Source organism: Rhopalosiphum padi, chromosome 2 (genome assembly GCF_020882245.1).
Source record: "Rhopalosiphum padi isolate XX-2018 chromosome 2, ASM2088224v1, whole genome shotgun sequence".
Classification (NCBI taxonomy): domain Eukaryota; kingdom Metazoa; phylum Arthropoda; class Insecta; order Hemiptera; family Aphididae; genus Rhopalosiphum; species Rhopalosiphum padi.
In genome coordinates, this window is record NC_083598.1 from 84,572,896 (window position 1) to 84,600,832 (window position 27,937).

The 27,937-nt window shown below is 24.4% G+C and overlaps 1 protein-coding gene across 1 annotated transcript; it reads right to left on the reverse strand.

Annotated features, from left to right (window-relative positions):
• Positions 1-95: 95 nt before the first annotated feature.
• On the reverse strand, positions 96-27,937 carry LOC132919106 (uncharacterized). The gene is given in 5 exon segments (XM_060980454.1): positions 96-275; positions 910-963; positions 965-1,081; positions 17,305-17,546; positions 27,886-27,937. Coding segments are annotated over 5 exon segments (645 nt in total).

A 27,937-nucleotide genomic window follows, 5' to 3' on the forward strand; every position in this document is an offset into this window, starting at 1 on the left:
AAGATATTGCATACGTCATTTGATATTAGATAATGAATTAAAAAACATTATAATTATGAAAATAATGTAATAGGTATATTGTTTTTATGTAGAATTTAAATTGGTTTTTCCCATGGTCGTATAAGACTCATTTCGCATATGTAGCAAGTTATAATTTCATTTTTATCATTTTTTATCTTAAACGATACTTTATATTTTCCATAAAAATACACCTTGGGAAAGTTATGGTTTTCTTCTACGTCCTTCAAATCCATTCCTGATGTAACATATTTACCCTGAAAAATGTGACGATTAACTGCTAACAATACACAATTTTTGATGTTAAAGGATATTATACAATATTATTACAAAATTAAAAATAATAAAAACTCGAGCACCTATGGTTTTATTGAGTATAATTATTAATTATATAATATAGTAAATACAATTCAGGTAATTACACATTTACACAGATATACAATAACAAATCATTAAATGTATAAGCATAATAACCAATATGGATAGGTTGATAGGTAAGATCAATATTACTATTTTAAACCATATAAAATGTGTACAATACGGTTACGGTGTTAATATTAAACCATTATTTAATTAAAATCCATCACGTACAATTTTATACAGTGACTTTCTCAATGGCGTGGTTCATTTTAGGAATACGATAAACAGAAGTGCTAATTCAATGTAAATGATGTAAAGGTTTCTAAAATTGGCTATAAACTATACTCTTAGTTCTATTTGGTTTTCATTAGTCGCAAAATGATAATAGTCCCCATTATCATGAATTATATTAGAATGGATTAATATTGTATAATGTATTTATTTGAATATTATTTCAGTGAATTAAAATGTGCACGTCAATTTAATCCACACTAAACATAATAGATTGTTTTAATTATTTTAATACATTACCGGAAGAATTGGACAGCTAGTTTTAGTAATGTTAAAAGCCTTCAATACTGTATAGGTACCACGCGTTCCCCGCGAACATCTTCAAACTACTACATGCTTTCTTTGCTACATAAACCACCGAATTTGGTTTCCAACCACCAATTAAACTCCAAGATGCAAAGTTTACATCAAGCTATTAAAAAAAAAAAAATAGTAAGTATATTTTATAAGGTTATATTATTAAACAATTAAAATTAACTATTTTTAATCTTAGTTAATGACTACAACTATTCGATCATCATGGTACTAACCGTATTAAAAGATTTATGTATTTCGGGGAAAAAACAAATTTTGAAAATATAATTAAATATAACATCAAAATATTACACCACAATGCTTATTTGTTGCATCAACTTGTTATTATAAACGCAAATCACGCGATCATTTATTTCTATAACATGGTCATAAAGTTACTAATAACTATAAAGGCTACCAAATGCACTCTGTGTCAGTAAACACATTATAGTATAGAAAGATAGTAAAGTAAGAAATTTATTGTTGGTAAAATTATTTGTTTTTAAGAGAACAATGATACGATTAGAATATTTTATTACAATTTAATTTTTATATTTGTTTACGAACAAACTATATCACTTATTTCAAATTCAATTTAATTACATTAATTTTTCCGGAAACTTTTAGAGGCTACTACTCTAGCATATCAACTGTTCTAAATGTATAAATGTATTTTATATTTCAAAACTGGCAATTATTCATAGTGTTGAAAACTTATTAAACACACGTCTATATTATCGAAACAAAGTATTAATAAAAATTATTCGTATATTATATTAATGTGTGATATTGAGTATTTATAAACTATTCAAGTGTCATTCACAATTTAATTACAGTTCGATAATAAAATATAAAATAATCAACATACAAAAAAAATATGTACCTATACAAAGTATTTATATGTATTATATAATTAATTTAATTGGTAGCAACCCCATCAGCTCTAAATCCAATTTTTCAAATTCTTCAGCTTTCCTATAAAACTCATAAATATTATGAGTACATATACTAATTTAAAAAAATACAATTATGTTAACTCACTTATTGTAGATACTCTTATATATATATATGATATTATACCTACCTGGTTGGCAATGACTGTTGTCCGCAATAATGCGAGTAGCGATTAGTTGTAATTTCCCAAAACATGGTATTCATTTATTATGGTTATTATTACAATTTTTATAGAACTTTTAAACGATTTAAATCTTCATACAAAACATTATTATTAAACATTCTTCTTCGAAAGACTTTCAACTAGAAATATCTATTCAGCTAGTTTTATATTCTTATGTTCTTGGCTAATGGTACACCGAATTTCGAGTTAAATCAGCTGCAGATAGTATGTGGAAACACTTCAATTAGACATAACAATAATATATTGTCATTAATAATGTGTTGCTCTACGCAAAAATATAGTCAAATTGTCTAGACAATGTGCCGGATAAACTACAGAGTGCAGAGTAATGCGATACACACACTATACTTGAAAAATTTAAATAAAATGCTACGCGGGGGCCCTGGATAATTATCTTACCTATACATTTTATTATAGGTCAGTTCTCTCTAATATCAAAATTAACAGCACAATATTGAAACTGATGAACGAAAATTTGTAATGTTGTACAAGCGCAAGACGGAGACAACACACGTGGGTACTACGTTCTTTTAACATTCGTTGAATCGTATTACTATGTGGTTTTTAGTCACATACAATATAGATCATTAAGTAAATAATAAAATAAATCTATATTATTTATAGAAATACAATATACATTTAAATGTACAAATCTATATTTTATTATCTTTTGCATTTTTTACAAACATTTATCTTATTTATTTATTTGATTGGTTGATACATTTATTTTTCATGATGTAAACATGTACAATTAAAAATTATTATTATACAGAATAACATGGATATAATATATATATATTAATTTGGATACTTTAACATAAATTAAAATTAATAATTAAAAAAAAAAAATAATAACTGTAACCTTGATTATTTTTTCATTAAAACATTTTTTATAGAAACCATTTAAACCTGTTCTCCTTATCTCTTACTATCACAGATGACTGGGAGATAGTGAAAAGATCTGCATAAAATACATTACGAGTATTATTCTCATACATATTGATAGAAATACAGTATCTCTTTATCGGTCCTAAAGTGTCATTTGAAAATTCTGCAAAATTAATCGGGATTAGATTGGTTTATCGTTTACCAGAATATTATTTACTCGCTTATATGCAAATAATATAGTATTTATTCATATTATGGAGGCAAATTTTTACCACAAAACCTGAGACTAACGCTGATCCAAATTATTTGTATATAAATTTACTTAATTAATACAACACAAATAATAACAGAACTCAGTTACTATTTAGTTACAAATCAGATTATTATAATTTATACTACATAGGTAGGTAAAATAATAGTATTTATAGTTAATAAATACACAATAACACATACTTTCAACTTTGGATGCGTAATCTTTGGCCAAATCTGTAAAAATAAGATACATTGTGATATTTATCTCTAATTTAATGTTATAATACTTTATTTAAATAGTGTGGTAATATATAACTAAAAATTATCAAGATAGTTGATAAATGGGATAATTGTAACAAAATTTTTATATAGAAAAGATATGCTATAAATATATATATATATTATATAAATTATGTACTATTTATTTAAACTTCTTTGTAATTTTAGTGTATAAGTTTTTATCGGCATGACGGCCATGGCGGAATTATACTAATGATAACGATGGATTTTTCAGATTGTCATTTAGTATAATCCTTCATAAAATCTCAGATTTTTTTTATGAAATATGAAAAAATGAAATATCATCACACATTTTAACATTTATACCTATACCACTATTCAAAATTATATACATATTTAATTTAATTTTTAGTTCATATTATTACACGCCTACTTAGTTTTATTTGTGGAAACAAAAATTCATATATTTCAATATAAATTAATTAATATATTATCTCAACATCGTCATAATATACAGCTTAAGGGGTCATTGTGGTCCAACGCTGCTATCACAAACTTATTCCACTCACTAGCGAATTGGATGTAGGTGGTTTTATGAGGGATAAATGTAAAAATGTAAAAATAACCAATAATTATCAATATTTTTATGTAATTCAAAAATTAATAACCATAAATACTTGACATTTTCTGAAATAATAATCTTGTAATGATTCATATACATAGTGTCATAGTATAATTTCCTTAATATTTAACGCTTATTGAGTGATTTATTGACATAAGAATTTCTCAATTTATTTTAATAAATATAAAAATATAAAAATATTTCCTTGGATCAAAAAGCTTGAAAAATGTAATTCAATATCCCTTAAAACTTGTTTTTAGAAATAAATAAAAGTATTTGGTTTAAAACGTAACTCAATAATTATTAATTATAAATATATTTTGGTCGTAATTATATTAAGAACATACGTACTTAGAATAATTGTTTCTAAAAAATAAAATAAATTGTTTTTTTATGATTATGGTTCTCAGTAAGCAAGTAAAAATTTAAAAGAATGCTGAAAACTATAACATGTATGAGTTAAAAAGTTTTGTTTCAAATTAAAAGAATAATATATATTAACATATTACATATAATATACACTTACTGATATAGACTAGAAACAAAATGATAAATATACTAGTTAATAAATCAATAAATCATATTATATTTAATGATACTATATCACAATATTATGGAATATCTATGACCTAATATTGTCTTAACACAAATATAATATCAATATGTAGAAATTTACACACATTAACCGATGGGAATTGGACATTTGCGAGACGTAATTAATAATTACTTTTTAGATCCTGAGCGAAGTGATGAAAATATTTGTTTATTAAATTACCGGTAGATTTCTTATATTATCCATTACCAGAATATTTGGTTGCGCTCGTGACAACAAATGTCCTGTAACCCTTACAATGTATTTTATGTGACTTTTTTATTAGAACTTTATAGAATTGGTAAGTAATTATATTTTATAATGGTTTGATAAACTAAACAACTCAGCAGTGATTAACCATAGAAATTTGATATAAATTTATTATTTTAAATATGAATATTGATATTTGTTATATTGCTGTAATTCATAAAAATTATTCATCAGGACATACCACTTTTACTTATATTGTTAAATTTTATACACACAATGTATTATATTTGGCCAACGTTATTTCAACTTAGTGTTATCAAAATGAGTTACATGGATTTTAAAATCATAAACTCATAACTATAACAATAAAACAAACTATTTGTTGACAATTTTTCTGCATCACGACTGGCAGCCGAAACTCGTAGTATTTACAACCAATATTTTAGGAAAACCAATTAATTTGCATTTTTCATTCTAGGTACATATTTTAAAATTGACTCGAATCGGTTCAATGATAAAGAATAAATAAAATAAACAACAGAGTTTCGAACAAGGCATTTAAAATATTATATAATATAGTTATCCTCATCACAACAAGCTGTTTTAATAATAGAATTGTAGTTATTGAACATATTTAGATGTCAAATAGTTTATTATTTATAGTGTCAGTTTACAATGTTGTATTTAAAGCAGCAAGTAACGCTTTAATTATTAATAATATAATTTATGAAGTATTATCAGAATTTAAAATATTCAGTAATTCCATAGGAGAGCCATTTTACGTCAAACTAGGATAATTTCTTTTAGAGTAAATAAAAAAATGTTATGACCCATTTGGGTGTTAAATTGATTTTTTAATTTAATGAGAAGTGATTTATTCTATAATACATGTAATATAATAATATGAATAAGAAAAATGAATACCCATTTGATATTACAATAATTATATAATGATGAGCATAAAATTAGAATAACATTTTTAAAAAATGAATTTATTTTTTAATTAATTTTTGGTAGTCTCTAATTTATTTTACCATTTAGATAAAACTTATTGGTTTTAATACTGTAGTTTAGAACTAAAAGGTAATATTTAGATTAGCATAAAATAAAAGCATCATTTGGTTAATTAAATAAATATAAATATAAAAAATATAATAATTACGTAATTTATATGCTGCAAATAAAAAGTTACTATTATTGATAGTGATAAAAATTAATTGATTATAGTAATATAAATTGTACAACAAATTATCTGCATTAATTTTTTTTACAAATATTTAAATATGAATGAGAGCTACTTCTATATGTACTTCTATGTATTGTAGATATGAGCATGTCGATATATTATTTACTTATACTGAGTGATTCTTTAATCAAACAATAATCATTAATTGAAATCTATTAACATATTTAAATATATTTTTTTCACATTAAAACAACATTTTTTTATATTGTTTTTTTTAGTTCTTACTTTTTTGAATGTTTATGGAGTATTTCGATATATTAAAACCGAAATTCAGAAGAGCATTCAGTGATAATAATGGAATGGTAAGGAGTACCACTCAAAATATTGGTCTACTACTCCAAAACTTAATAATATTTATTTTTTATGATTTTTATAACCTATTGGTTTTTATATTATAGTTTAGAACCTAATAGTTTTATTTAGATCAAATACTTCCTGTCTGATTATAACTAAAATTTTACCAAAAAAACAAAATTTAAACAAAAAACATCACTCAAAATCTAATATTATAGACATATTTTTTAACACGAAAAACCTTAGTTGTATATAAAATAAAAAATAATACGTACTCTCATAATAATGCATGGACAATCATTTATTAATTTATTTTTAAATATAATATATTATTTACTTATACTTATGAAGATTTTGAATTATTTTAATTTTAAAATATTCTATTATTCCAACGGAGAGCTAATTTAACTTCAGATTGAATTATTTCATTTCTGATTAAAACAGAAAACATTACCGAGAATTGGTGCCCTGGTGTTGCATAAATACTTCCAATTCCCGCTATTGTTTTCTTAATTTGGACCACACATTTTAACAGATACTACTATAAACTAAATTTATATTAACACAGAAGCATATATTCTACAGTTCCAAAATAAATTAATTAAAAAACACATCACTGGAAATCTAAAATTGTAGGTATGTTTAACGCAAAATACCTTAATTACCTATATGTAAAATAAAAAATAATACGTACCATCAGTTCCTGTGGACAATCATATATTAGTTAATTTTTAAATAAGATTTATTTTTTATTTTTACTGAATGATTCTTTAATTAAACAAAAATCATTATTTCAAAATCTATTATTATTTTTAAATGTATTTTTTTTACATCAGAACAACATTTCTTCATATTATTTTTTTAAGTTTTGACTTTTTTGAAAGACGACTTACATTTTTAATTTTAAATTCTGAAGCAAAATAGTTAGAAAAACCCAGATCTAATACATATTTCTTTTTGATATAAGGATTTTAAATTTAAAAATATTTTTGCTTCTTTTTTCATAGTTTAGGACTTTTTCTACACTCGACTATTGTAATGATTTATACGATTTTTTTGGAAATGATCTTAATTTTTTTAATTTAGTCTATTAAAAATATGTGTTGTCATATAATAAGCAAATAACAATGTAATGATAAAAATAAAATTATTTTTTTAAATATGTTGTTTTATTTTACTAGAAATAAGGAAGATTATTTTTAAAAACCAACTTTTTAACAATACAATTTAAAAATACTAATCATATTTACTTTTCTCTAGGAGATCTAAAAATAGTAAATTTAATAGTTACTATTGAGTTCTTAATTATAATTATTAAGGTTAATGAAGATTTATAAATTATCTGAATTTTAAAATTCTATAGGAGCTACTTTAACTTCAGACTGAATAAAGGAAATACGTTATTTTTATGGTGTTTAAAATCTTATCGGATCAATGAATGAATTGATATTACAACAATGTGTGCTGTTTATATTTGTTTTATTATATTATTTTATTTCTTTAAAATCACTTTTTATGTGAAAAATGCTTCAATTTACAAGTTTGTAACAAGAAAATCGAATCAAGTCGGTACATTGTTAAGGGTTAAGAGTAATTAACTTTTAATAATTGTTATCATACTTATAGGAAACAAACTATGAAAATATTAAGATTTTACTTTAATCCAGTTGTTGACAAAATCGATTTTCTAATAATTTATTAGGTAAAGAATTACCATACTTTTTACTTTTTACCAAATGTTTATATTAGAATTTTCTATACGTCATGATATAATATTCAAAATAAATAAAATATTTTTAAGCTATTACCTAATAAACAAATTAACTATTAGATTTTGATTTAAATAATTATTTTTTATAAATTATGTCTTTAAAAAAATGTTCTATTGGTCGACAATGGGAAAATAAAAATTTTCCCTTTTAAATTATTTATATTACTATTAAAAAACTAACGAGCATAAATTTAAAATAACTTTTTCATGATTCTTATAACCTATTGATTTTTATATTGTAGTTTAGAACCTAATAGTGTTATTTAGATCAATTATATCATGTCTGATTACAACCAAAAACTTTACCGAGAACAGGAGTCCCATTTCTCGTTGTTGTTTTTTTTTAATTTTGACCGTACATTTTATCAGATTGATACTTTGATATACCACATTTAAATAAACACAGAAGCATATTTACAATTCAAAAAAAAAAAAAATTAAAAAATTAAAAACATCACTCAAAATCTAAAATTGTAGGCATGTTTAACACCAAATACCTTAATTATATGTAAAATTAAAAATAATACGTACTTTCATTCACTGTGGACAATAATTTATTAGTTAATTTTTAAATAACACATTTTAGTTAGTTCTACTGAGTGATTATTTTATCAAACAACACATTATTTCAAAATCTTTTATTTTCATTATAACAATATTTCTAGATATTTTTTTTTTTAATTGTGATTTTTTTTTTAAATACGACAAACTTTGCTAATGTAAAAGTTTGCAAAATATGTTTTGGAGTATTTCAATACATTTAAATCGAAATTCCGATGAGCATTCAATGATATTAATAAATATGGAGGACCCCGCAAAATGTTGATCTACTACTCCAAAACTTAATCTTTAAAATATAAATACATATAATCAGGACTCAGAACTTTATGTACCTGCATATTTGTTTAAGAAATAGTTAGGAAAAACCAAATTTGATGCATCTTTGTTTTTAATATAATGATTTCTAATTTAAAAATATTTATTGCTTCTTTTTTCATATTTTAGGACTTTTTCTACACACGACTATTGTAATGATTTCTACAATTGTCTTGCATAATATATTGTATAATTTTTAAATTTGCTCTATTAGAAAATAAAATTATTACGAGCTAATAGTTTTGGAGCTACGGAATCGGTGGTGACTGATCGCTGAGATTCGGGCGCCGGGATGGTTGTAGGACGAAAAAAGAGTCAGCGGACTGCGCCACGACGCACAGCAGTCCTGATATTATCCCTGGGGCCTGGATTCACCCCCGCCATCCCGTAACTTATAAAATATCCGTCCTAGTTTCGATTTTTATGTATCGAAATACTGCTTCAAAATTTAAAATTAATAATATGTATTTTTATACAAAAAACAAAAAACAATGCAATGATAAAAAATAAAATTATTTTTTTAAATATGTTGTTTTCTTTTACTAGAAATTACGAAGATTATTTTTAAAAACCAATTTTTTTAACAATACAATAAATACTAATAATATTTACTTTTATCTAGGAAATCTAAAAATAGTTAATTGAATTGTTACTATTGAGTTATTAATAATAATTATTGAGGTTAATGAAGATTTATAAATTATCTGAATTTTAAAATTCCGTAGGAGCTACTTTAACTTCAGACTGAATAAAGGAAATACGTTATTTTGATGGTGTTTAGATTTTAATCGGATCAATAAATGAATTGATATTAACAAATGTTTCAAGTGAAATACGTCATAAATTTAATACAAAATAATAAAAAAATACTTACTACGAAACGCTATGAACAATAATTATTTATTTAATTTTTAAACATGTATAAGTTATATAGGAATCTATATAATCATTAATTTAAGTCATACCTGAAACTAATAGTTTCATTAAATCCAAATATAAATTGTTACAAAGTAACCACTGATGTATAGTGTTAATGAATCGTTGCAGATATGATACAGATTGTTTGGTACAAATATCAAGTAATAAAGGTCATTAACTACACGGTGACAATATGCGTTTTCCCAATATTGATTTTGGATTTTAAAGTTCTCGATATTGTGAACTGACTGTCAATCGACATCGACGTAGTAACCGAGAATTACAATTTGACGGTTTATGATTACTGATAACGGTCCAAGGAAAGTATTTTTGCTAATTTTTTTTCAGAAGAAGTAACGTGACACACGACAAAGAACGATATCGTAATCACAATGGTAATGATTAAAAAACTACTAAAGATTAAATTGGTTTTGGGCTTAAAAAGTTAAACTTAGATACTGGATTTTCAAAAAAAATCTTTTCAATAAGTTTACAGCACATTCTTACATTTTTTTTTGTATGTGCGATTTTTAAATTTCATACAAATAAAATTTAAATTTAAATTATTACTTATATAATATATACGTACCAAATATCACCTCTAAAAATTTTTTTTTATTTTAATCGTTAGTCATTGATTATTTTATTAATTTTATACGGTAGTTTGAAACAAAACCGTTCTATTTATAATACAATTAAATAATAGCTGTATTAAATAAAAATTTAATAAATATAATTGTTACATACCTATACCACCTACAAAAAAAGTTATTTTAATCGTTAGTGATAAAGTAATAAAAAGAAATAATTTAAGATATAGCTATTATAAATTATCATTGTTCATGATTTCAATAGGAATTGTAACAAATAACTTTAAAATATATTGTCTTATTAGTTTTGGTTGAACTGTAAGTCTTAATTTCTAATTATAGGATATTTTTATAATTTATAGTAAACTGGGGAATCAACCAGTTTTTTACAAATATAATATCACGAATGATAATGAAATTCTAAAATTTTAAACTAGATTCTATTTTATATAAAAAAAAACATTCAAACTTAAATAAGTCCATGTGCATAAATTAACTATTAATAGGTATTGTACATATGAATTATCCAATTAGTATTATATTATTTACTCAATAAATATAAGATATTACTTTTTGGTAATCTCTAATTTATTTTACCGTATAGATACAACTTATTTGTTTTAATATTATAGTTTTGATCCAATCGGTTTTATTTATATCAGATACTTTATTTGAATATAATTTGTAAGGAGATAGGTACGAAAAAGTAATTAAAGAAATAATACGTACTATCTCGATCTGTGGACAATATATTAGTTAATTTTTAATATGTACACATTATATAGATATTAAATACACATAAATAGCCCTGATTGAGCTGGAACCTGCTGTACCAATGAATCCCTCTTTTGTTGTAACGGTAAACATACAAGTCAACAGTCGTTTTCACAACAAATATCACCCAAGGTTTCTTGAACATATTTTTCTACATCCGAAATTTTAAATGATACATTTTTCTGTGACCTCTTCGCCTTTTACTCGTGTCCTTGTAAGCTCTAGCTATTGAGTTATACTGATAATAGTAAGGTGAGAGACGCAAGAATTTATGTCACACTTTTAATGAAATTTGATCAAGGTCATTTATTTTTTGTCTTGGTATCAATAGTTTGACTAATTTGAATTATAAATAGATAACGGGCTGAATTATCATTATTTTGACGAAGGTTAACTTCTGATTGGCAATTATGTCATTCCGTTGCATTAAGAACTGATGCCCGTCATTCCATTTTCTGTACTTGAAGTAGTGACATGTCAAAATACGCCACATGTAACCGCAAGTACCAGAACCTTTGTACTGATTTATTTTTCTATACTCAGCTAATTTATGTGATGTGGTAGGATACTCTCACGTTTATCATAAAAAGCGTGAAGGTTCTCTTCACAATATTCACATCAATACTGCCTACTTCACTTGAAAATTGTGCTCTTTATATGTCTTTGGCGGGGAAGTAAATGATGGATCAGAAGTGTAAGATACAAAAGATTTCCTTTCGCGATGAGATGATACCGTGACAGTCGTTACACGATTTTTCACTTACACCGTACACTTCGGCAGTTTTTAATTGTGCCTGATTGAAGAACATGTCTATCTCCGGAATAGACGAATCGATCAATAATTTTTTGAAATATTTATACACATTGAAAATAGAATTTTTAATCTGTGAATGTAAATCAATTTCTGAAGATATTTAAAAAAATTTTTTTTGATAAATTGTCAACGATATGAAACAATGTAATGTGCACAAATACGAAATATAAACAGTAAACAGAACTATGGACACGAGTAGTTATACAATTTTTTTATTACAAATTAGTTTAGCTATACGACTAAATAATACTATGATAATATTTTTTTCGACCATCTGTGGTTTTGCAGTGCTATCGGCGCATATTGAGAACCACTGTATTTCAAAACTAACATCACTAGCTTCGCCATCGCCGAGGGCTACTTTACGTGAAAACGACCGTAGATTCTAGAATATAGACACAATATCTAGACAGACTCTCATTAGTTTTCAATAAATTCTGTGATGTTAATTTTAGTTGTACAAAGTATAATTTAATTATTTACCGTATTGCATATTATAATATAAACAACTCTTTTTTTTATTTGAACATTATCTTGCCACGAGAAAAAAAAAATAAAACCGTAATTTAATTAATATAAAAATATTTACCGAATTCTCCTACAAAAAAACATGTATAATATAATATTGTAGTATGAATACAATTATAATATTAAATTTACAATAAAGTTTAACGTGAAGACCTCAATACTGAGAAAGTGTGATTTAATTCATATAAAAATTAACAATGAGCTAATGGACTAGATAATTAATATCATAAAACCAACTAGACATATCGAATAGAATTTGAGTAGATTAATGCAATTCAATAAAATAAAACAAAACAAAACTGTACATACTTAGTGTCGCTAAAAAAAAATGAATTGTTATATAAAACAGATCAAAGAATTTGAAATAATGGGATTAATATTTAACTAGAATTGTTATTTTGTAATATTATGATGTACACAAATTATTAAAATATACTATGATGAGTAACTTATCACATAAAAAAATTAAAAATAGTATAACATGTAATACAATTAAAAAAAAACAAATACGTACAGAATATTCGTACAGCTTAATAAAAATAAAAATATAATACAGGTAAGTAAATGAGTAATAATTTTCAATTAATTAATATAAATAAATATTAATTTACAAAAAAATACTATCGAAAATACTTACGTAATTGTTGTATATATAACAATTCTAGATAAATAATTATTTACAATTATATACATGTAGCAAGATATATTTTTTTATATTTACTAAATTATAAACAAATAAAAACATAAATTATTAAAATGTATAACTATAAATATATTTTAAGAAATTTTTTTTTGTGATTACATTAGTGTTACGAAGCAACTCTAGAAATCCATGTAAGAGTGGAAGTTGTGGTATACGTCTCACTATAACATTCGACTTTCTGGTCAACCTGTTTCATTTTGGTAGACCCTCAAGTTCGGCTTTTCCCCGTAAATTTGTTTGATTTTAGTTATATAGTTTTGTTAAAATAATACATAAACAATGAGCTCTATGCTTCGTAACATTGGCCATAGTGGCTTAGTATGTTTTTGTTTCTAATTGCTCAAATAATTTTGTTGTCATACCATTCGTGTGTGGGTTATATATATTTAATAAAATAAATCAACTAGGAATTCAACAGTCATATTAAAGTGTACAATGATATGTACAAGATAAATCGAACTAATTGTGAATTATTTAAATGTTTTAATTTAAAATAAATCGTTTAAAAATTGTTTCTTAGTATAACATTTAAGTGTTTTCAGAAATTTATAGTTGCTCTATTTTTAGAGAAGTGTAAAACTTAAGAGAACGTCATACCGATATGTGCTGTCTTCGTCTTACAAACGTATAACATGGCAAATTTTAGTTCAGTTGGATCAATTTTGTGTGATATTATGATTATATATTAGAGTAAAATGACTTATTTTCAAACGTAAAGGTGAAATCATTATCTGTGTTTTTTCGTTGGTTTTTTATGATATTTAATTGAGTGATTAGTATGTTTAAATTTAAATATTTTAAATAATTACAACTCTATTTTTAGAGATATTAAAGTATATGATTTAAAAAATATGACAAATATTAAGCCATAGAGTATATTGTAAATTATTTTCAAATAATTACCATCATACTGTGAACTTCTGCCTTTTAATATATCTGTAAAATATTATATTAGTATAATACAAATTATAAATATATTTAACTCGTTTAACATATCTGTTCCCAAATATACTTTTATACCAGTGACCTATAAACATTAAACTTAGTACATGTTCATATGCACCATTGGCAGTGGTATTTAAATTTTATTTTTTTTGTGGTTACATTGGCGTTATCATGAAACTCTTGAAATCTATGTATCCCTTGTCAACACGTATTATTTGTCTATTAATAATTATATACATTTATTTAATTTAATACTATCTAAACAAAATTCAAATTTACAAAAAAAATGTTTTTAAAATATTATTAACTGTATTGTCATTGCCAACCCAATTTACAAACCGTCTGAGAAAAATAAAAATTTGATTTTCTGGGCCACCTGTTTTTTTTTTTTTGTGTACTCTCGAGTTTGACTTTTCCCCGTAGAAACTTTTTTCTAGTTTTTAAGTTATGTTTATAAAATATAAATCTACTAGGGATACAACTTTCATATTAAAGTGTACAATGATCAGATAATTTGAAAATTGTGAATCATTTAAATATTTTAATTTAAAATCAATAATTTAAGTATTGTTTATAAATATTTCATTTAAGAGTTTTCAGAAATGTATAGTTGCTCTCTTTTTAGAGAAGTTTAAAACTTAAGGGGATTGGAAGCGATGATTTCCTGTCTTTATCTAACACACACGCAACATAGGATTATAGACGTGTTCTATTTCCAACGTACCGATTGATATAATTAAGCGATAAGAACTCTAAATACAGATTTGAATTGGTCATAAATTCTACTTGAGATCGATTTTTCCACATTTTTGATTTAATCCAACCAAAATCCGAAAAACGTTATATCAAAAAAGAGTAATTCAAAAATTGACATACATATTTCAATTTTTGGAGTAGTGAAAATCAAAAATGTGGGAAAGTCGATCTCAAAACGACTTGATGACGAATTCAAATCTGAATTCAGAATTCTTATCGCTTCATTATATCAATCGGTATGGTGGAAATAGAACACGTCTATAATCCTATGTTGCGTGTGTGTTAGACAAAGACAGAAAATCATCGCTACCAATCCCCTTAAAATAACGTCATACCCGCATGTGTTGTCTTCGTCTTACAAACGTGACATATGGTATATTTTCATTCTTTAGGATTGATTATTTATGATTAGCTTATATATTAGAGTAAAATGATCTATTATCCCATTTAAAGGTGAAAACATTATCTGCGTTCTCTCGTTGGCTTTTTACGATATTTTAATTAAGTGAATTAAAAGCAACAATAGAAAAGAAAAGAAAAAATTAATATACGAGTATATATATATATTGAATTAAGCACATTAAAATTAAATATAAACAGGATGTGAAGTGAGGGTTCACATTGGCGTTTGGCATTTAATCGCCTTGATGGGTCAGTTACTAAGTAAATAGCAGTGGTATGTGGGACGTAAAAAAGAGTAGTGGACCGAATTGAAAGCTGATGTACTTACAAACGTATAACATGGCAAATTTTCGTTCAATAGGATCAAGTTCATGTGATTAGCTTATATATAAGAATAAAAACACCTATTATCAAACGTAAAGGTGAACATTATCTGCGTTCTCTTGTTGGAATTTTACGATAATTGAATTAAGTGAGTTATAGACATTTTTAAATTTAATTATTTTACATACTCACATCTCTACTTTTTGAGAGATTAAGTATATGATTTAAAAAATATGACAACTAATAAACCATAGATTATATTAAAAATTATATTTAGTTATTTTAAAATTATTACTTGCAAAATTTTTGACCGTGTATTCTACTTCTTCTGTAAAGTATTATAATAGTATAATACAAATTATAAGTATATTTAACGCGTTTATAACATAAGTGTTCCCTAATATACTTTTATACCGTTGACCTATAAAAATTAAACTTAGTATATGTTCATATGCACTATTGTAAGTTGTATTTAAATTTTATATTTACAATTTTTAATAATAATTAACTGTCTTAATGAGCATAATTCGCAATATAATTGTACTTATATGAAGTGTTTAGAGATAAAACAATGTATAGCTTTATAAAAAATTTGCAATCAATAGAACATTATTTAATTGTTATAAGCTTATTACATAAATCTATCGAATTTCTTAAGGTTTGTTTAGATTTTGGGGTTTCATTAAATTATGGTTTTGTTTCAATACTTCGTATAAAAACGTTCTTAAGATAACTTCTTTAAAAATAGTATAACTTCTAGTCAGAAACAAAATATTAATTATTGTAGGTTAAGTTTGCAGTTTTATCCGTGATTGTTAATTAAGTATTTAAAATTAATAAAAAAAAGAAGGCATACTATGCACTTAATATGCACTTTTACAAGTGATATTTTATTTATATTTGGGAAAATATAAATATAAAAATGAAGTCTAATATTAAGTTATTATTTAAAAATAAGAGAGCCTTCACTTATGTGCCGCCATCACCTCCTGAGTCTACATCCTACGCGTTAGATTTTACAGGTCGAAAATTTATATTTATCGGTATCGATCCAACAGAACAATTTCAAACATATGTAAAGTAATAATTTATTAATATAAAATTAATAATTTATAAATAATTATTATAAATAATAATTACTATATTATATTAATAAATTATTACTTTAGGGTTTTGTGCGTTCCATTGATCCATACATATATACATATATATGTCTAAACTATTTTTTGTTTATTTAGCTTTATGTGTACATAGAACTTATACTCTATCCTTGTAAATCTATAATTATAATAATTGTATCTTATATTATATAATAACTCTCTTTCTCCAACACAAGCTTCGCTTAAAGGAGAAAGATAATCGAAAATGTTACTCAATAATAATTAATGTATTTATGTCTTTTTCGATTAATAAAAAAAAAAAAAAAAAAAAAAGAATACAAAGTATAGCTAATTGTACAGTAGCAAACATTTTAATTTGACTTAAGCTCGGTGTAGCCATACTCTGTCTGATTTCTACGTTACGAATGAAATTTTCCATTTCTTCCAAATGTTTAGGTTGTAAATCCACTCGTAAGCACTTTTCAGTTAAATATTTACAGTATTCGTCCATTTGTCTCATAATTTTTGGCTTTATGTTTAATTCTTTTTCATTAATATTCTCAGTAATACACCATTCTAATTCCTGAAGTCTTATTAAATCTTTACGGGGTAAATATACGTCACACACGTAGCGGATCAAGCGGCGGGCCGGGAGGTCGTATGGGTCGCATGGGTCGCATGGGACGCATGGGTTGCATGGGACGCATGGGTTGCCATCAGAACATACTAATATATACTACTATTATATAAGAAAAAATAAATACTTACCCCAAAATTTAACTACAAAAGAAAATGGTCTTGTAATATTATACCGTTAAAGATCATTTATAATAGTGAACATAGATTAATATTATAGGTAATAAAAGTATGTAATTCTTAAAGATGGGTCGAAATCACAAAAACCGCGTCGAGTCAAACTTTAACAGAACTATTTTTCCTTATTATTTGAAACCAAACACAAACAATGTACCTATTTTTAATACATTTATATAGACATAAGAAACCAGGGATCTAGTTATACATTTGCAAGAATTCTGAACCACTCAATAATTAAACATCAACATTTAGATATAAAAAAACCTAAAAACAATTGAAAGTTTGGCATGCCTGTAGCTCGAAAGGAGTTTAAAAAGTGTATTCATTATATCATTAATTACTTCAAAAGAAGTATTTGTCATAGGAGTGAATATCAAATAATTTTGTAGAAATTTGAAATTTAAATGGTCATAAAAAATTAAAATGAGAATGAACCAACATTTTTATATATTTCTAATAATAAAAGATACAATTTCGATGATTTGATTTTGCTATTTAGTATTTCTTCAAAGAACCTATACCTGTAGGAATGGGTCAGCAGTGATTTATACATTTTTAATATATCATTAGTCGATTTATATACCAAACTTAATTAATCTAATTTATGATTTAATTAATACAACTTAATTTTAAAAAAAGCAACAGAAAATACGTACTTAAATTGGCTAAAAAATATAGGTAAAAAATTATTTATAAAAAAAAACACATAGAAACATATTTTTTTTTTATATCTATTTAATTATAAACATATAAGAACATAAACTATTATATATTTTTAAAATATATAAACTTAAATAAATATATAAATATATTTCAAAATATTCTTTTTTGTGGTAACATTGGTGTTACGATCCAACTCTAGGAATCTATGTAAAAGTGGAAGACCACTGGAAGTTGTGGTATTCATCAGTTTTGTTAAAATCATGCATACAATTTTCTTTATGTTTCGTAATATTGGCCATAGTAGCTTGGAAGGTTTGTGTTTCTAATTGTTCAAATAATTTTGTTGTCTTACCATTCGAGTGTTATATATTATAGTTAATGAAATATAAATCTACTAGGTATGCAACAGTCATATTAAAGTGTACAACGATGTGTACAAGATTAATCGAATTAATTGTGAATCATTTAAATGTTTTAATTTAAAATCAATAGGTAGCTTAAAAATTGTTTCTTTGTATTACATTTAAGTGTTATTAGAAATGTGTAGTTGCTCTATTTTTAAAGAAACTCTAAAACTTAAGAGGACGTCATATACGCATCATGTGTTGTATTCTTTTTACAAACGTATAGAATGGCAAATTATCGTTCAATACGATCAATTTCAAGTGATTAGCGTATATATTAGAATAAAAAGACCTATTATCAAACGTAATGGTGAAAACATTATCTGCGTTATCTTGTTGGCTTTTTACGATATTTTAATTAAATGAATTATTAGATTTTTATTTTTAAATATTTTACACTCACAACTATATTTTTAGAGAGATTAAAATAAGTATATGATTCAAATTATATGACAATTAAAAATTACTTTTAGTGATTTTTAAAAATAATTACTTTCATACGGCGCTTCCTTGTCTTGTATTATATCTGTAAAGTATTATAATAGTATAATACAAATCATTAGTATTTTTAACTCATTTAACGTAACTGTTCCCTGATATACTTTTATACCAGCAATCTATAAACATTATATTAAGAACATGTACATCATAGTACGCACTGTTGATAGTGATATTTAAATTTTAAATCTATAATTTTTAATAACAGTAAACGATTGTATAGAGCATTATTTCTACTATTATTGTACTTCTATCAGTCTTGAAGATGTCCTGAAAAGCCTATTTGTACTTTATGGCTTATCTCCGTTGGCCCAAATAGATTATCCGATGATTTATTGTCCCAGTTCAGATTTAGTACCTATTATCATCTATGGATTATTTTAAAAAGGCCTTTAAATGAACGTATTTTTCATTTATGCTTAAACTTAGTAATGTCACTCCAATTTTTAAATCAGATACTTTTTTTTCAGTCTTAAATTACAGAACAATTTCAATTCTATCTCATATTGCAAAATCCACAACCACACATTGACATGGTTTGTTTAAAGGCTTTGAAAATTCTTTGTTTAATCAACAGGCTGGCAAGGGATTTTAAATTTGATTCGTCATTTAAACTACTGTATTTTACTTTAATCAGAACTATATTGGAATATGTTGTGCCTGGTGTGGTTTTTATCATAATTGTTAAATTAATTTAACATCCTGTTATATGTTTTATTTTAGTTATTGTAATTATTCAAAAGAGTTTCTAACCTTTTTATTATTATATATAAATAAATAACTATATCTAACAGTTATCAATGAAGGATATATAAGAAAATAAAATAACCACCCTCTAAAGTATAATTACTTACTATTAAATTTAGCAATATCGCTTAAAAAATCTATTAAATTAAAAAAAAAAAATCAAATTCAATCATCACATTATGCTTACATGACATAAAAAATCGATAAATTTAATAGTTCAAAAATATTAAATAAACTAATTTCGTTTAAACCACAATTATTAAGAATTTAGCTTAATATTGATGCATTGTATGTTTCAATAATGTAAAATAAAAACTATGTAACTAGTATATTTTAATAATTTCTTTCACTAATTTAAATAAAATTCAATCAATAATGTGCTATTTGTTTGATTATATACTAATCTAAACGTATAAATATTTTAATAAAATGATCGGATAAGTTACATTTGATTACAGTTTATTAGGAATCATATAATATTTATTAAGAATAATAATATACTATAACAAAACTATATCATCAAGCATTTAATACTTAATATTAAAACTATTCTAAATTTCCATTTATTTACTAATAATAAGTTAAAATTATTACATTTGCAATCGGCTGAAAGAAATAATTCATAGTAATATAGTATTAATTATGATATAATTATGTTCACATTAAACCTTATAGACTATTATTTCATTGATTACATCAAAAACGATATAATCAAAACTACAATCTATCTGATTCTTTTGTATATATTTTTCCAATTTTTAACAATTATATTATTATTATTCTAAACCTATGTGGAAAAAAATATTAAAATAATTATATTTTACAAGTTATATTAATTGTGTGTATCTTTAATTTAGTTAAATAAAATTTCAATGTATCAAAAGAATATTGTATTTTATAAACGATTATTAATAACATATTTATAATATACTGCAGCAATAGTTAATGAGTAAATATACTTTTTATGTACAGTAGATAATATAAAAAAATATTAATATTAACTTTTTTTTTTTTTAAATTAAAATTGTTATCAACTATATATTAATATTGTGTAAAAAAAGTATGAAATGATGTTGTTATGAAGTTATGTTTGCTCTAGTTAATTGTAAAATAGTTATCAATAATTAGATTTAATTTTTAGATGATTTATTATAACAAAATCTACAAACTATTATTCATGAATATCAATACAATAAAAAAAAATATATATATTAATTATACATAAATAAATTTTACCGGCATTCCGTTTGTCAAAATCTTCATCAATATCTGAAAAAAATAGAAAATCCAAGAAATCATTTACGTTGTGTATAAATACCAATACAAAAATATATATGATCATACTGTCAAATTCTTCGTTATATTTAAAAAAACTTGCGGTCGCGGGAATAATCAAAATTGATAGAACTGTGATTGTAATAATTTTAAAATATTGCATAAACAAATTCATTGTATTTAATTGTTATGTACGAAGAATACAAATTATGTGAACGTTAAATAATGAAATGTTAAAAGTAATAAGTACTTTTCGTCTTTTTTATGTTCGTTTTCCTCCTAATACTATAATATTTAAAAATAAACAATGAGCAAATAATTTATAGCTATAAATATACCTGCTATGAAAACAAAAAATATTCATTATTTGTCTTTTTCTATATTAGGCAATATAATGCAAAAACCTTAACCAATTTTTAAGGTTTTTTAACAGACGTGTAAAATAAACAAAATATGTTTAAATCGTGGTGCTATACGCCTATACCATTGGTGCTTACATTAAACATATCAAAATGCTGAAAGGCTTTAAATTTGACCTCAATACATATTACAAGGTAATGTTTAAAACGTTGTATTTTGTATTAAAAACTACAAATTAATGTTCAAATACAAATTTTCCCTAATAATAAACGTTTAAACATTTTTATTTAAAAATCGACAAATATGCAAAAATATGCCCTATCTATTTTTGATAATTTGTTAATAGTGTCTTGGAATGGATTTCTGCTTTCTAGCTCAATAAGCATAAATCTAATAATTCCTTGTAGACTATTATTACAATATATAATGGCCATTAAAAATAATTATATTGAAACTAATTATAGTTAAAAAATCGGCATAATACAGCATATTGATTAAAATTTACTTTTAAATATTATCCTATATGTATTGTAGATTTTTTCAATCACAATAAACTGTGTGGATTAGGTAAACAGGTAAACGTCATTATATAAAATATCATATGTATATACGGCTGTAGGTTGCACAAAGCATGTAAATTATTTGAGCATTTATTATTTTTTTTCCAGCAGCGTTTTTTTCATGACTTGATGCCAATGTATGCTCTGTTGACATTTGCCATAATGAACATGAGTCATCAGCGTTTTAAGTTTGTCCAGGTCCAAAATATTTTCATTTACGACTCATAACTACACACTTATAACTATTATATATTTTAATAATACATGTTTTATTAGTTATTTACCTAATCTATGCATTACTATTTATTTTAATAGTCATATTACTATTCATACTTTTATTACAGTTTTCTGAAATTAGTTTTGAATACTGCTTTTTTAAATAGAATATAATTGTACCCATATGTTACAAGAACGTAATAAACCTACAACCGTATATGTATGATATTTCATGTAATGCCGTTTATGCGTTTACCTAATCCACACAGTATATTATAATTGACAAATCTACTAAATGTATACGATAAAATATAAAAGAACATTTTAATCAATATGATATAATATGCTATTTTTTTAACTATAATTTGTTTCAATATAATTATTTTTAATTGCTGTTATAATATTGTAATAACTTAAAATAACCTACAAAAAATTATTACATTTTTGCTTAGTGAGCAAGAAAGCAGAAATCCATTCCAAGACCCTATGAACAAATTATCAAATATTAATAGTGCATATTTTTGCATACTTGGCGATTTTTATATTATAGAACATATTTCTTCGTTTCAAAATAATATATGTTATTGCTAAACAATAAATTTTAACGGGGATGAAAATGTAATATATAATATTATTATTTATCTAAACTATGTACGCTAAATCTAAATATATTACTTAACAATTACTTTAATTTTTTCTATACTATTTATAATTTAATAAAATATTAATATTTTGTACAAATAACATTTTTGTGTAGAAAAAAAAGTGCATATTGTTTAAATAGATTTGTGCTTTTTAAGTGTATAAGTGCACGCATCTTTAGATATTTTTGTTATATTTAGTTCTGTTGTACAATCGTTTTGGTTAGTAATGAACGGTGTTGTAGTTTTGCATTATCAAGCATATGATAATTTATAGGAAATTGGGCCAAAACCTCCAATGGTCAGTGGTAGCAATGATATTGATATTATTCATTTTGAAAACCGTAAACCTTTCAACTATAAGTAAAATACTAAAATTTGGAAATAGTAGAATTTAAATAATTAAAATGTTTAAGTCTAGAATTTGTTTCCTTGTGCGTCAATAATATTCTTCCATTATTTATTGAAATATATCGAGAAGATTGAAGTTTTCAACATTAAAATGTTTTAAGTGAAATATGCCAAATTCAGAAACCTAAACACAAAGTATAAATAGTCTTAGAGCATTAATTATTTTTCTCCCAGCAGCATTTTGAACGTGACTTGATGCCAACGCATAAATTTAAAACAATTATTTCAATATTTATATATTTTTTTTTTTTAAACTTAGATTCAATTAGCTCCGCATTGTCCCAAAAATATCAGAATACAATTAAGTCTAATAGAATGAATACTAATGATGTTTATTATTATATTTGTTATAATGATACGCATTGTAGCAATAGAGTTTAATAAAAATCTGACTGTAAATTGGTTATTTAAACCCTATTAAATTTATTTAGTATGATGCTAAGGATTAATGTAATACAATATAATGATTAAAGTTTAAAATTATGAAGAAAAACGGGTAACTTCCAGCCTATGAGATCCACGCCTCGATAGAACGTGAGATCTATAATTGATGTGGCCGCCCCTCTCACGAAAGTAGGAGAGGTGCCCAAGTTGGCCAGGGTCAACCCCAGACTTGTGGCAAGATCAGACAGCGGTGCGCCCCTGGAATTGTTGGTTCTTGAACTCCACTCCACGTTCCAGGCGTTTAAATCGCCGGCCAGAAGAATCTTAATGACCTAGTTGAGTAGGTATATATACTATTATTTTACAATCATTATTAAATATTTACTTATTGTATAACTATCGTCAAAATGATTCAAAAATGTAAAATTTCCTTTCAGCTCAGTTTTATTATATGCCTTTATATTGTAGTTCAGATGAAATTGATTTGACGTTAACGATTGACAAGGATATAGCTTCTCAAATAATGTACAGTATTCTCTCTGTATTAATTATTATTGTAGGATTAAAATAGTAATAGTAGGTAATAAGTTTTAAAAAAAATAACCAGATATTATTTTTACCAAAGGTAAATTATGCATATAAACGGTTTTTTGATTTAACCAAACAAGAAAATCCAATAAGAACGAATAATTTTACTATTATCATAAATTTAATTGATAGCAACCTCCTAAATTTATTTTTTCAAATTCTTCAGCTTTCTTTCAGCTTTCATATAACATTCATAAATATTATGAGTATAATACTAATTTAAAAAAATACAATTGTGTTAACTCACTTTATAGGTACTATTATATATGTATGATATTATACCTACCTGGTTGGCAATGACTGTTGTCCGCAATAATGCGAGTAGCGATTAGTTGTAATTTCCCAAAACATGGTATTCATTTATTATGGTTATTATTACAATTTTTATAGAACTTTTAAACGATTTAAATCTTCATAAAAAACATTATTATTAAACATTCTTCTTCAAAAGACATTCAACTAGAAATATCTATTCAGCTAGTTTTATATTCTTATGTTCTTGGCTAATGGTACACCGAATTTCGAGTTAAATCATCTGCAGATAGTATGTGGAAACACTTCGATTGAACATAACAATAATATATTGTCATTAATAATGTGTTGCTCTACGCAAAACTGTAGTCAAATTGTCTAGACAATGCGCCAGACAAACTGCAGAGTAATGCGATACACACACTATATATGAAAAATATAAATAAAAGACTACGTGGGACCCTGGATAATTATCTTACCCATACATTTTATAATATATGTTAGTTCACTCTAATATCAAAATTGTACAGAACAATATTGAAACTGATGATCGAAAATGTACTATGTTGTACATGCGTAAGACGGAGACAACACGTATTACTATGTTGTTTTTAGTTTTTATTTTAATTTTTTTTTTGTTATATTATACCCATATAATGAGATAAAACGTATTGCAGAAATATTATTCGACTTCATCATTTCATATTTTTTACTATCAACAGTAAAATTTAAAAAAAATGGAGATTTAGGTAAAGCTCATTTTACTTTCTTTTTAATTATCTTAAAATAATAGTACTATATAATATATAATGCGATTTGTGTTTGGAAACAAATAGTTATTTGTAATAATTTAGATTATCTGATGAATAATAATGTTATAATTTATAACTATAATACCACTTACGTTCCATTTGTATTACTTTTATATAATATCTCGATACTTCTAGTGCAGAGCTATTCTTTCATTAGTGGTACACAGCATGTCTGAACACTATGGAAATGACACAGATTTGTTTAATCGAAAAAATAGATTTTGACGTAAGTTAGTTTTCCTATAATTTTGGGGTTTAAATTTACTTTATAGATTAAAAATAAATATTTATTTTCATGGAAAATCTTCTACGCGAATGAGTCAAATGACATAGATGCTTATTTTATTCATGAGCATGCAATGCATACATGACCTACTCGAGCCCAATAAGCGAAAATACTTCATTATTGTTTTACATCTCATAGGATTTTATTGATATTTTAATTTTTAATCAAATTACGAGCATTTTAAAGTTTTAATATTTTACATGATTATAACTCACTTAAAAATTAAGATATCAATAAAAGCCTATGAGATGTCCTAGATAATATTATTACATTAAGTTTGATAATAGGTAAAACTCTAATATTAAAGCTAACATCACAAAATCTGTTCTGTTGAACGCAAATTTGTTATGATCTACGTTAGTAAAACAGAGACAACACATGCGGGTGCCGGGTATAACGTCCTTTTTAGTACGAGTACTGCTTGTAAATTTAACTAAGTACGTAGTAGTATTTATATGTGTACATTATGTAAAGGACATATTGTATTGATAAATAATTTTATAATTTTTCATTCAATCAGCTAATCAGCATTGGAAATAAATGAATTATTAATCGCTATTGCGTTTTTAATTAAAGGCAATAAAAATAATTAACAGATTGTTCTGAAGTGAAATATATATCTTTATAAGATGTGGAATACAATTGTGGTTCTGTTTCTACTACTGTTAAAAATGTGTGAATTGTTTTCGTTATTACAATCATTGCCATTTGTTAGAGGTTACAGATTATATTAATATATGTATTATAATTATTTATTAGTAATAATTATATGACATATAAAATTAAAATATAAAAATATAAAAATCCGATATATATTAAATTAATATTGCAATGATTACTTTTATATCAAAATATATATCCAGACTTGATCTGTTAAAAAAAGATTTTCAGTTTTTTTTATTTGCAACAAAATATGTATAATATTCAGAAGTGCTAGGTCATAAAATTGTTCATTGTCATTCCACTTTCCGTCTCACACGTATGCAAGGAATGGTAGGTAGGCGGTTATTCATTGTTGATACATGTCAAGTATTTTGGGTGACCGGGTGGCTCAAGACCTATTATTGTTTACTATTCGGTAGAAACACATACGCTTACACCAATATACACCAACACACTCACAATCATTATAAACCTTAATTTTAATGTCTATTAATGCAGAAAAAAAAATTTCAATTACATTTTAAATGTACAAGAAAGTACATATATAGACATAAAGTATAAAATGAAAAAGAATGAAAATTATGATTAATAAATACATAAATATAGATCATTAAGTAAATAATAAAATAAATCTATATTATTTATAGAAATACAATATACATTTAGATGTACAAATCTATATTTTATTATCTTTTGCATTTTTTACAAACATTTATCTTATTTATTTATTTGATTGATTGATACATTTAACTTTTCATGATGTAAACATGCACAATTAAAAATTATTATACAGAATAACATGGATATAATATATAAATAATAATTGGGATACTTTAACATAAATTAAAATTAATAATTAAAAAAAAATAATAATAACTGTAACCTTGATTATTTTATTAATTAAAACATTTTTTATTTTGACTCAGGAAATAAGTACTCCTTATGACCTAATACCACAGATGACTGGGAGATAGTGAAAAGATTTTTATAAAATACATCACGAGTGTTATTCTCATACTTATTAATGGAAATACAGTATCTCTTTATCGGTCCTAAAGTGTCATTTGAAAATTCTGTAAAATTAATCGGGATTAGATTGGTTTATCGTTTACCAGAATATTATTTACTCGCTTATAAGCAAATAATATAGTATTTATTTATATTATGAAGGCAAATTTTTACCACAAAACCTGAGACTAACGCTGATCCAAATTATTTGTATATAAATTTACATAATTAATACAACACAAATAATAACAGAACTCAGTTATTATTTAGTTACAAATCATATTATTATAATTTATACTACATAGGTAGGTAAAATAATAGTATTTATAGTTAATAAATACACAATAATACATACTTTCAAATTTGGATGCGTAATCTTTGGCCAAATCTGTAAAAATAAGATACAT